This window comes from Oncorhynchus kisutch, linkage group LG11 (assembly GCF_002021735.2).
Source record: "Oncorhynchus kisutch isolate 150728-3 linkage group LG11, Okis_V2, whole genome shotgun sequence".
Taxonomy (NCBI): domain Eukaryota; kingdom Metazoa; phylum Chordata; class Actinopteri; order Salmoniformes; family Salmonidae; genus Oncorhynchus; species Oncorhynchus kisutch.
The window spans coordinates 62,205,563-62,218,443 of record NC_034184.2 but is presented as its reverse complement, the minus strand read 5'-3'; the positions used below and the strand labels follow the sequence as shown (position 1 = coordinate 62,218,443).

At 40.6% G+C, this 12,881-nt stretch overlaps 1 protein-coding gene across 2 annotated transcripts; it reads right to left on the bottom strand.

Moving 5' to 3' along the window:
• Positions 1–540: 540 nt before the first annotated feature.
• On the bottom strand, positions 541–10,407 carry LOC109899449 (zinc finger protein OZF-like). Of its 2 annotated transcripts, none has more exons than XM_020494695.2 (2): positions 10,135–10,407; positions 541–2,239 (listed from the first exon to the last, which is right to left on the bottom strand). In XM_020494695.2, exons 1-2 carry the CDS (start codon positions 10,328–10,330, stop codon positions 1,104–1,106), a joined length of 1,332 nt encoding a protein of 443 aa, XP_020350284.1. In that variant the 5' UTR covers positions 10,331–10,407; the 3' UTR covers positions 541–1,103. The 2 variants fall into 2 exon arrangements, with proteins under 2 accessions (XP_020350284.1, XP_020350283.1); XM_020494694.2 differs by lacking the exon at positions 541–2,239 and adding an exon at positions 3,291–5,838.
• Between the last annotated feature and the right edge of the window lie 2,474 nt (positions 10,408–12,881).

The following is a 12,881-nucleotide window of genomic DNA, read 5'->3' as shown; positions in this document are numbered from 1 at the left end:
TGTTGCACTTTTCGCACCAAAGTACGTTAATCTCTAGGAGTCAGAACGCGTCTCCTTCCTGAGCAGTATGACGGCTGTGTGGTCCCATGGTGTTTATACTTTCGTACTATTGTTTGTACAGGTGAACGTGGTACCTTCAGGCGTTTGGAAATTGCTCCCAAGGATGAACCAGACTTGTGGAGGTCTACAATTCTTTCCTGAGGTCTTGGCTGACTTATTTTGATTTTCCCATGATTTCAAGCAAAGAGGCATTGAGTTTGAAGGTAGGCCTTGAAATACATCCACAGGTAAACCTCCAATTGACTCAAATTATGTCAATTAGCCTATCAGAAGCTTCTAAAGCCATGACATCATTTTCTGGAATTTTCCAAGCTGTTTAAAGGCACAGTCAACTTAGTGTATGTAAACTTCTGACCCACTGGAATTGTGATACAGTGAGTTATAAGTGAAAAAATGTCTGTAAACAATTGTTGGAAAAATGGCTTGTGTCATGCATAAAGTAAATGTCCTAACCGACTTGGCAAAACTATAGTTTGTTAACAAGAAATTTGTGAAGTGGTTGAAAAACGAGTTTTAATGACTCCAACCTAAGTGTATTTAAACTTCCCACTTCAACTGTACATGTTTTTGCTTATATTTAAATGTTTATCAATGATAGTCATTTATACTGCAAAACTTTAGGTTTATGCATTGTTTAAAGTACTTAGAGTAAGCAAATTGGCTTGTCCCAGTAGTGACCCGGTAAAGTTATAGTGACATCCTATTGGACAAAAAGGGGTGTAATCAACTTTGTTCAAACATCATTTCAACAGCAACAAATCAATGTGATGACATTGAATCAATGTGGAAAACTGATTGGATTTGCCAGAAGTTATCAATGTAAGGGAATTGTATTTGTTTCACCCAACTATTAACCTAAATCCAATTGTGAAATATTTTGTTGATTTCACATTTACGGAAGCCCTACATGTTAGTTGACAACTCAACCTAATTGAAATCAAAACTAGAGTTGACCAGATGTATGTGCCCAGTGAGATGTGCTCTTATAATAGTCTCTTCCATGCAACACATTTTACACAAAGGGCATTGTTATGTGTTCTTAGTCATTGTGCATTTATTTTGTGAGTTCGCAGATGTCTCTTCAGACTTGATGCTAACTTCAAGTGAGTTCCACACAAATGACATTGAACGCCCTCCCCTGTATGAACCTTCATATGCACTGTCAGGTTTCCCTTTAGACTGAAGCATTTGCCACATTTGTTGCAGCTATGTGGTTTCTCCTCTGTGTGAGTCATCATATGCTTTGTAAGGGTTCCCTTGTCGCTGAAGCACTTGCCACATTCTTTGCATCGAAATGGTTTCTCCCCTGTATGAGTCCTCATATGCAATATCAGGCTTCCCTTAATGCTGAAGGATTTGTCACATTCTTTGCACGGATACAATTTCTCCCCAGTGTGATTTTGCTGATGCTGTTTCAGACTTCCTTTTGTTGTCAAGCATTTTCCACACAAATCACATTTAAAAGTCGGCCCTGTATGAGTACCCATATGATTTTTCAGGTTATTCTTGTGATTGAAACATTTGCCACATACGGTACAGCAATGTTGTCCCTCCTCAGTGTGAGTCTTCATGTGTCGGATCAGGTAGCAGTTCAGGACAAAACCTTGGCCACATATGTCGCACATGTATGGTCGCTCTTCACTGTGCCTATTTTTCTCATGCATTCGTAGACCACCTCTTGTCACAAAGCATTTTCCGCAAACGTCACATTTCAGATCAGGCAACTCACTTGTTTCTTTCCTTGGCCGTCCTCTTGGTCTCTCCTCAAGATGCCGATTTTGGTGATGCCTTTTCAGACTACGTGCTGTCGCCAAGCATTTTCCGCACACATCACATTTCAGATCAGGCAACGCCCCAGTTTCTTTCCTTGGCTGTCCTCTTCCTCGCTTTGATTTAAGAGGCTGTAACCCTGACAATCGTATTCTATTCTCCACATTTACCTGATCACTTTCACTGTTGTCACTGTCAGAGGGGGGCTCATAGTCACTGGTTGATTCGGACTCGGTGTAGCTCTCGCCATCAGATTCTGTCCGGTTCTCTACGGTTATGATGTTGATAGAGTTCCATATAGACTCTTCAGCATCAGACTCCTGCAGCCCCAGATTGGCGTTCCATTCCTGCTCACAGTGCTGCTGCTCAGGGTTAACCTCCTCTTCAGTGAGGGTGAGCAGCTGGAGGTCTGAGGGTAAGGAGAAAGGAAGAAATTTGATAAACTTAAAATGCTGAAAAGAGACAAATAGGGCTAGTACCGAAAACGGTGGGACAATGACTGTCTTTTCCCCTTTCATTGAGGGTATCTAGTCCCGTATTATTTTCAATGGGATTCAAAATTGTATAATCAAATTAATGAAAAACGGGGTCATTTTTAGATAGGCCTATATCTAAAAAATAAAATGTGGATTAATTTATATTCGATGCCTGTTATAAAAATATGTGATGCTCAAGCAGTAAGACATCTCAGAAAGTAAAAAAAAAAAAAAAGTATCATGTGAACTACAACTCCCACAAGTTTTGTTTGCGTGCTGGATTACATGTCACCCTCGAGTTGTTTGAGCAGAACACTCACAGGTAAGGACCGTCGCCGGTAAGAACATATGATATTGATATTTTACTGAACATCGCCTGCATTGTGGGATGCACTATTTGTCAATATTTAGTTTTTATTTTATTTTACCCACACTAACGTGACCAAAGAGGTGACTGAAACGGGAAACAACTCTGCAGTGATTCAAAAACTACAGTGGATACAAATGAATGTTATTCCAATAAAGTAACCGTGTAAGACTAAGGAAAACATGTTTTCAACCTGATAATCCTTAAATAGCAACATTGTTACCACATCACACACCATTAGAGCTTTGTGAACAGACTAATGCCAGTAGCCTAGCTGTCCTGAGTCACTCAATCATAACACGTTCTATTTATTAGAAATTAAAGTGACATTTCACTGAACTGAAAAGTTGACTAATATTGAGATATGTCAACATCTCTGGCAATCTGCTGTGTTAGATCCAACTATATACCTCAATCCCAAATGAATGGAACATATCGCCTCCATAATTTCCTGGTTCGATTTGATTGTTATATTTTCCATTCATTTGGAGTGAAGGCATACAGCTAGATCTACAAAAACCTGGTTCATCTGGTTAGAGTTCTGATAATGTCTGATGTAATGGAGGCTCCCCTGAAGGTGGAGGTTTCAGGGAGGAAGCAGACAAGAAGTAGCAGTGCAATGTCCAGGGGCGGATGTTTATTTACAGTGAAGTAGAGTAGTTGGCAAACTGTACACTCTTTACATATATACAACGGAAAATAACAAGCCGAGGAAACAAACTGGGGGCAAATCAAATAAGTGGAGAGCTCAAAATAAACCAGGCCTCCATCATGCCTGGTTTATGCAAGCGGGAAAAAACTTTTTACGACACTGACGTGACTTTTCCGCAGCAGGTTAGGAGATTGAGGTTAAGGTTAGGGAAAGAGTTAGGGTTAGAGAAAATGCTCTCCTAACCCGCTACGAAAATCACTTTGTATCAAAGTGTCGTGAAAAGTGCGTCCCCTACGGCCAGCATGGAACCTTAGCCCTGTCTCTGTCTGGCCAACAATGAAATGGCAAGGTTTAAGTACAAGTCCCTCAAGCCTCACCTTGGAATGTACCACTTTTGATCGATCACAATTAATGGTCAAAATACATAAATGAAATGATCAATAACCATAAGAAGGTAATCACATTGACAATTCATAAATACACACACACTTCAATAACCGTGTTTGCATAAAGCATATAATAGATTTGTGTAACATTTCTCCACCCCCCCTGGGATTCAACCACATTACAGAACCCAGTAACACAGGGTAAGTTGCGCTTCTCTGTTGGACACACCTCCAGATGCAGTGGATCATCAGCCTGGTCTTTGAGCATTTTGTAATATTCTGTATGTAAATCCGCAACACTCCATTTAGTATGTTACGTTGCGCATGGTATGTATTGATTTGTGGATGTCCATCATACATTTTGTGTAATATGAGAATTTGCTAAAATGTACAATATGTTATGAATTTGCAAAAATCTATGCGTTACAAATTCAAATTTTGTGTGGCTAACTTTAGCTAGGCAGCTAATGTTAGCTAGCTGGCTTAGGAGTTACGTTTACTATAATACGTCTAGTCTATGAGACCAGGCTGGGAGCATGACAGAGCGGAACAAACTATTCTCCTTTCAAATTACCCTTACCAGGTTAAGTTTGCAAACAATTTCTACCTTTAACATAACCAAAACATGTGCATTTGAATGGTAAAATGAATAAGCAAAAGCATGACTAGACAAAGTAAATTAGCAGAGCTTCAAGCAAATATTTGGCGTGCCCAAAACCAATTGAATGTTGGCATCTGACAACAAACTAACATGCGTTTCTCCTCACAACATTTAATACATTCATTTCATAAGCCAATAGGCCTAAACCGTTTCAATATGACAAGTCAGAACGCAGGCACGGACTGACCTAGCTCCGTGACATCTGACAAACTTGAACTTGAAAGTGTAACATCTCTTAAAATGACCATTGAACAGATTTCCAAATGGCAGACTGTGCCCAAGAGCAGTGATCAGAGAGCTGTCCTCTTGATACTTCCTCTACATTCAGTCTTTGTGAATACTTCTTCTGTGAGTTCGCAGATGTCTCTTCAGACTTGATGCTAACTTCAAATAAGTTCCACACAAATGGCATTGAACTCCCTCCCCCGTATGTGTCCTCATATGCACGGTCAGGTTTCCCTTTAGATTGAAGCATCTGCCACATTCGTTGCAGCGATGTGGTTTCTCCTGTGTGTGAGTCATCATATGCTTTGTCAGGCTTCCCTTCTCGCCGAAACATTTGCCACATTCTTTACACTGAAATGGTTTCTCCCCAGTGTGAGTCCTCATATGCTTTATCAAGCCAGACTCGCAGTCGAAGGCTTTGTCACATTCTTTGCAAGGATGGGATTTCTCCCCAGTGTGATTTTGCCGATGCAGTTTCAGACGACCTTTTGTTGACAAGCATTTTCCACACAAATCACATTTAAAAACCAGCCCTGCGTGAATATTAACCATATGATTTTTCAGACTTTCTTTGTGAAAGAAACGTTTGCCACATTTGGTGCAGCAATGTTGTCTCTCATCAGCATGAATCTTCATGTGCCGGATCAGATAGCGGTTCAAGGCGAAACATTGTCCACATGTGTCGCACATGTATGGTCTCTCTTCGCTGTGCCTGAGTTGCAGATGCCTTTTCAGACTACGTGCCGTCGCCAAGCATTTTCCGCAAACGTTACATTTCAGATCCGACAACTCACTGGTTTCTTTCCTTGGCAGTCCTATTGGTCTCTCTTCACTGTGCCAATTTCGCAGATGCCTTCTCAGACCACTTGCTGTCGCAAAACATTTTATGCACACATCACATTTTAAATCAGGCAACGCCCCAGTTTCTTTCCTTGGCCGTCCTCTTCCTCGCTTTGATTTAAGAGGCTTTAACCCTGACAATCGTATTCTATTGTCCATATTTACATGATCACTTTCACTGTTGTCACTGTCAGAGGGGGGCTCATAGTCACTGGTTGATTCGGACTCGCTGTAGCTCTCGCCATCAGATTTTGTCCGGTTCTCTACAGTTATATTGATAGAGTTCCACATAGACTCTTCAGCATCAGACTCCTGCAGCCCCAGATTGGCGCTCCATTCCTGCTCACAGTGCTGCTGCTCAGGGTTAACCTCCTCTTCAGTGAGAGTGAGCAGCTGGAGGTCTGGGGGTAAGGAGAAAGGATGAAATATGATGAAAAGACGTAACATAGTAAACCTAAATCCGGGAGGTTTGGTATGGTTACATAAGACAGAAGGCTACTTAAGGCAAAAAAACAAAAACAATAAAGGAATCGTCTAGCAACCCAAAGTTTCGAATCTCATCTCAGACAATTTTAGCTAATTACCAACTTTTCAACTACTTACTACTTTTTAGCTACTTAGCATGTTAGGTTAAACTGTTAGCTAACTCCAACCCTTAACACCTAGCCTAGTTAACATTAGCTTAGTCACAAAAAAATGGAATTCGTAACATGTCATGCGTTTTGCAAATTTGTAACACATCATACAAATTAAAACATACCATAAAAAAATGTAAGATATCATACTAATTGAAGTGTCTCTGATTAACGTAAAGAATCATATGAAATGCTCTGAGACCAGGCTGGTTAAACATGCATAATAGTCATTTCAGCGTGAATTAACTTGAATGCATGTACAATGGTATATCCTGAAACTGTAACTCTGCACACAGTATACAGTATGCAATCAAAATATGTGCTGCAACAGTAAAATACTCATTAAAATTTAAGACAAAATGGCCTAAAATATAGAAAACGATTGACAATCACTTTGATTTTGATCACTTTTTGACCAGGTCAACTTAGAGCACCTCTATCTCCTAAATGTTTTGTCATTCAGGTCCATAGTCATTTTCTGACCACTCCTGTTTCAGTATGATATGTTGGATAAAAGACACCATGGGCAAATATATATGGAAAGTTTTGTTCAAATCAAAAAGTGATGGAAATAAAATGGAACGACCCTAAAACCACATTTCCTGACAATATTTCTGCCAAAATGATATATTGTAATTGCAGTATTATTGAGCAGATAATAATTGGCTAGCTAGTAGAGCTAACATCTCACATTTTCTTTTAGTCAGTAGCTACAGTTGCACCCAAATATACAAAACATTAGGAACACCTTCCTAATATTGAGTAGCACCCCTATTTGCCCTCAAGACAGCCTCAATTCATCGGGGCATGGACAGGGATGCTGGCCGATGTTGACTCCAATGCTTCCCACAGTTGTCAAGTTGGCTTTGGGTGGTGGACCATTCTTGACATACACGGGAAACTGTTCAGCGTGAAAACCCCAGCATCGTTGCAGTTCTTGATACACTCAAACCAGTGCACCTGGCACCTACTACCATACCCATTCAAAGGCACTTCAATCTTTTGTCTTGCTTAAAAAAAGTTTTTTTTAGCGTGTCTACTCCCCTTCATCTACACTGATTGAAGTGGATTTAAATGACATCAATCGGGGATCATAGCTTTCACCTGGTCAGTCTGTCATGAAAAGAGCAGGTGTTCCTAATGTTTTGTACACTGTGTATATTGGCACCGTTGCACTTTTCTTAGATAATTCCCCTAATTTTCACAAAAGCAGTTGGAGGGCACCCCTCAAACATGAAAGAATTAGAGCAGTTTGCTTTTGAAGACTGGGACAGATTGCTATTAGAAAGGTGCAGCAAGCTCATTGATGGTTTTGAGAAGCCTTTGTCTGCAAGTTGTCTTCAATAGGGTCTGGCTACAGCAGATAACTTCTCAGGACACAGACCCTCTGAGGCATACGAGCTCAGACAGGTCGAATGGTGCCAGAGAGGATGGTGTGTTACCGCCAAAGACAGTACAGTATGAACATAGGCAGAAACTGCTTCTACAATAGAAATCCCCGATCACGCTTGTAGGCAATGTCATGGCGACGTTGGCTAGCTAAGCTCATGCACAGAAACACGTAATTGAGTCTAACAATCGTCTCGCATGTGCAGGCCATCAAATCAAAGGCACTCCTTGGATATAAAGTTGTCAGTTTGCCACTTTCACAAGGTTGTAATAATAACATATTCAACTTCTTATGACATTGTCTCAAATTAATGTTGTGCCTTTAGATTGAGAGAACCAACTAAAGTATTTTTTTTTACTTCGCTCATTGACTTCTCCAAACCTAAACGCCAGCCTAGTCTGCTTCGCAAGTGTTCCCAGAAGTCTCGAGATGTTGCGCCTCTGGGATGAAAAACTCTGTGTTAACGCCACCAACAGCAAGGGTGTGTACTACAGCTAGTGTATACCAGCTAGCTAGTGTGTACTACAGCTAGTGTGTACCAGCTAGCTAGCGTATACTCTAGCTAGCTAGTGTGTACTACAGCTAGTGTGTACCAGCTAGCTAGCGTATACTCTAGCTAGCTAGTGTGTACTTGCCATAGAGACAGAGGACTCATCTTCGTATACCGTCAAATGTAAATTAATAGCCCTTTATTTGCTTAAATCACTGAACAACAGGTGCTTATTAGAGACCGGCTTCTATTTGAGCCAGGTGTCTGTTTCCTTAATGCACACAGCGTTTGCTCATTTACAAAGTTAATTTTTAAAATTCCAGCATTCACTTTTTGTTGTACATTTACCCCTTTTTCTCTCCAATTTCATGAAATCCAATTGGTAGTTAGTCATGTCCCATCACTGCAACTCCCCTATGGACTCGGGAGAGGCAAAGGTCACATCCAGCATTTTAATCCATTTCTTAATTTGCTGCACTGATGTGTTATCCTTTACACAGTGTTACGTTTGTTTTGTCTTAGTATGCCTCTATTTCAAAACAAACAAATTCCTTGACAGAATAATTATTCTCCTTTGACTGAGCATTTTTGGCAGTTTTTAGTTTCACCACTAGAAGGTGATCAGACGTACTCCAGAAGTTGCTGACTGTTTTTGTGCTTGCCAGCTGTCTAGCAGTTCTCAGCTGTTAGCAGCCAAGGGCTAGCAGTTTCTTATTGGTAATAAAAATGGAACGATAGCCATTTTCCCAGTCATTTCTTAATTACTCAATGTAACAAATCGAACATTTAAACCTCAAAACAATTCATGGTAACCTCGTAAACAATTCATTTAGACTAGGTGTTTATTTGAAACAGCTGTTTATTTGTTGAAATGTGTGCCATATTAAAAGGGACAGGCGGCTATATGAGACAGCGTTTAATCTAAGTTTTACAGTATGTACCATTTATAATGTCTGACAGCATGGGCTGTCAGACATAGCCACAGATATAACAATGAGACACATATTTGGCGGTTCCACTCACCACCAAATATGGTGAGGAAGCCCACTTGTGGGCAGTGGGAGAAGATGGAACGAAATGGATTTTGGCCTAGATTCTGCAAATGATCTCATCGATGAAACATTTGATCTCAATAGTTTTCTGTTTCTAAAACTAAAGTCTTTAGAAATATTTTGTTTAGAAGAGCAAAGACGAATTGAGTTATTTGACAGGCGCACTTCAGAGTCGGCGTTTCCTAACGGAAATATGCAGATGGTGCTAGAACGCGCCAATAGGCTCTTGCTAGTTAGTGCTTAGCTCTGCCCCCTCCTCGCTTGTTCTGCCCACTATGTCTCATTTGTTCCCATTGGAAACGACAGGCTGTGGTCTCTTGGTTTAGTTATACAAATCTTTGCTCGAGCTAGCTTCAGAAGTAACAATGTAACGCCCTGGACCAGAGACGAGGCGAGACGCCCAACTCTATGGAAAATCTCTTTCCATCCAGCAGATGGTTATGCATATTGATAGCATGAGCTTAGTAGCATAGCGTTTCTCTTGATTGAATATAGGCGGTTGACGTTAACAACCCTCCTCGAATATTCAAAAAAGGAATACATTAATGAGAGAGCCCGCCGTGCCGTTTGTGGACAACGACTTCCATTGTTTGGGCCGAGACATATATCTTATCAGTATATCCAGTCTTTGGCACACTTGACACCCTTGAACAGAGCCACGGACTCATGCGACCAACAAACATCTGCAGGTGGCGCTCACACGTTCCATATGAGACGCATGCGTTTTGATGTTCGCAGACCAGAAGGCTGTAACGTGCATAATCTAAAAACGGAATGCTTCTCGTTATTTTGGCCAAAAGCTATGCAACCAAGTACTAGTTCCTGGGGTTCCAATCATTTGTTGCTATTTAAGCAGGAAATCGACCCCTTGCAGCTTAAATGGGGGATGTTTATGTACGAGCCGGCGCCGAGGGACACGAGTCTGTCATCTGCATCCAATTGGAATGTATGTAGCAGGCTAATCTACGTAATAGGAATAATAGCGCCGTCTGCCGGACGGAATTGTAATTTGGCCGCAAATGTGTATGACTAGGCGAAATTATGTATTACTCAAAGCCCCTCAAATTTAAATAACTATAATTAGGCTACAATGTCAAATGAATGTCAAATAGAGAGACGTAGTCACAAACCTGCTAATCTATGCAACTTTATCTCTGGTTTGAAAACCAAATCCAGCAGTCTTCGTAGACGTGCATTCGCCCGTTTCAAACGGGAGATTTCTTCCTGGTGCTCTGCGATCGTTTTTTTTACTAACACGGATATCTCCAAAGGAACTGCTGTTAATTTTTCGTTGAGAAATACATTGATCTGCTGTAGTTTAGACATTTTAGGGAGGAAAGGGATAGTTGAGAGAATGTATTGTTATTTTGCTGTCACTACGGATCCGTGTTTAAGGAACAGGAAATTAGGTGCTACTTCTTCTTTACATTTGTATTGCGGATCGCAACCAACTGAAAGGTGCATACACTGCCACTTACTGTACTGGAGTGTGAGGCCGGTCCCAGCCTACCTACCCCCACTTACTGTACTGGAGTGTGAGGCCGGTCCCAGCCTACCTACCCCCACTTACTGTATGTTACCCATTAACTCCTGTATTTCTAATCAAATAAAGCCCCGATCTAAATCATAGCGTAAACAATGCTCAACAGTTTCCTCTACCAGTTTCTACCAGTTTCCTCTACCATACATTCCAATATCATGTTTTCATATACATTTTAAAGAAGTTAAATCAAATCAAAACACATTTTATTGGTCACGTACACATGGTTAGCAGATGTTATTGCAAGTGTAGCGAAATGCTTGTGCTTCTAGTTCCAACAGTGCAGCAATATCTAACAATTCCACAACGACTACCTAATATATACAAATCTAAGTAAAGGAATAAGAATGCATAAATATATGGATGAGCAATGACAGAGCGGCATAGGCAAGATGCAATAGATGGTATAAAATACAGTATACACATATGAGATGAGAAATGCAAGATATGTAAACATTATTAAAACTACATTATTAAAGTGACTAGTGATCCATTTCAAGTCTGTATGTAGGCAGCAGTCTCACTGTGCTAGTGATGGCTGTTTAACAGTCTGATGGCCTTGAGATATAAGCTATTTTTCAGTTTCTCGGCCCCAGCTTTGATGCCCCTGTACTGACCTTGCCTTCTGGATGGTAGCGGGGTGAACAGGCAGTGGCTTGGGTGGTTGTTGTCCTTGATTATCTTTTTGGCCTTCCTGTGACATCGGGTTCTGTAGGTGTCCTGGAGGGTAGGTAGTTTCTGGCCTTCCTGTAGGACCTATTCTCATCCTGCTCAACACAACTTTCGGCCTTTTGTTACCATTATACAACATTTACCATATAGGGAATTAAAAACAGAAGATACAGCCAAAGTTCATTACCAGTTAATTCATCCCCTGCAACCTTTTGGGGGTCTCTTTTTCAAATCAAGATGAGCATAGCTCTAGATTAAATATGTAGACTGTAAAAAAAATAAAAAAATTCAACAGGCCAGAGACGTGGAGAAAAATGAACCGGTTTAAGACCTGATCTGTCTACGCAACCTGACTGAATTTCACCTCCCTGTTGTCCTGCATTTTATGTTCTATGGTTCCTCTCACCTCTTATCTGGCAATAGATTACCACTGTATGAGTCATAATACCCATACAACTAGAGGTCAAACAGGGAAATGGTTCCATTCATTTTACACCATTCATTTTCCCATAGGGGATTTTAGAAACACTTAAAATAAGGGCTGTTTTTCGTGTAGGTTTACCAAGGCAGATATGAGTGTTAATCAATGTTTGATTTGTTTTCCAATTCTTTGTAGGTCTGTGTGATCTGTGGGAAATATGTATCTCTAATACATTTGGCAGGAGGTTAGGAAGTGCAGCTCAGTTTCCACCTCATTTTGTGGGCAGTGTGCACATAGGCAGACTTGGCTCTCAGAAGACAGGCTATGGCGGCCTCTCAATAGCAAGGCTATGCTCACTGAGTCTGTATAGTCAAGGATTTTCTTAATTTTGTGACAGTCACGTGGTCAGGTATTCTGCCACTGTGTACTCTCTATATAGGGCCAGATTGCATTCCAATTTGCTCAGGTATTTGGTTGCTTCCTTCCAGTGTGTCAAACAGTTATCTTTTCGCTTTCTCATAATTTGGTTGGGTCTAATTGTGTTGCTCTGTGGGGTCTGTTTGTGTTTGTGAACAGAGCCCCAGAACCAGCTGAGGGGACTCTTCTCTAGGTTAATCTCTCTGTTGGTGAGGGCTTTGTGGTGGAATGTGTAGGCATTGCTTCCTTTTTTAGGTGGTTGTAGAATTATTATTTTTTGTCCCATTTTGTGAATTCTTGATTGGTAAGTGGACCACAGACCTCACAACCACAGAGGGCAATGGGTTCTATAACAGATTTAAGAACTTTTTAGCCAGATCATAATTGGGATGTCGAGTTTTATGTTTATTTTGTTGGTGTAGAACAGGTATTATCAAACTGCGGTACACACGCAATGCCGTCGTGGGTACACCAAATAAAAATGTGATTCACATTTAAAAAATAAAATAAAACATTTCACATTTTCAAACGGTACATTTATATTTCCCTACGGGGCTATACCTTTGGGTGAGGTTCAAATTAAACCATATAGTGTTCGGCGAAATAACAACACAATGTCAAACACAGGTAGCCTAGTCAAATAATGTAACATCCAATCACCTTCACTCTTGCGCAGACATTTAGAAAAGAAACATGACAATTTGAAAAATAAGCCACAGTAGTTTTTTGAGCGAGAATTAAGACAAGTTTCGAGTAGTCAGACATGTATAAAAGCAACAGGCAACAGATACCATCAATAAGAAGGGTCTATAAGAGTCTTATATGGT

Coding starts and splice junctions, on each gene's coding strand:
- LOC109899449 (XM_020494694.2), bottom strand. CDS start 10,330: ATGTCTAAACTACAGCAGATCAATGTATTTCTCAACGAAAAATTAACA. Junction 5,839..10,134: donor AAAGTTGCATAGATTAGCAG/GTTTGTGACTAC, acceptor CCTTACCCCCAG/ACCTCCAGCTGCTCACTCTC.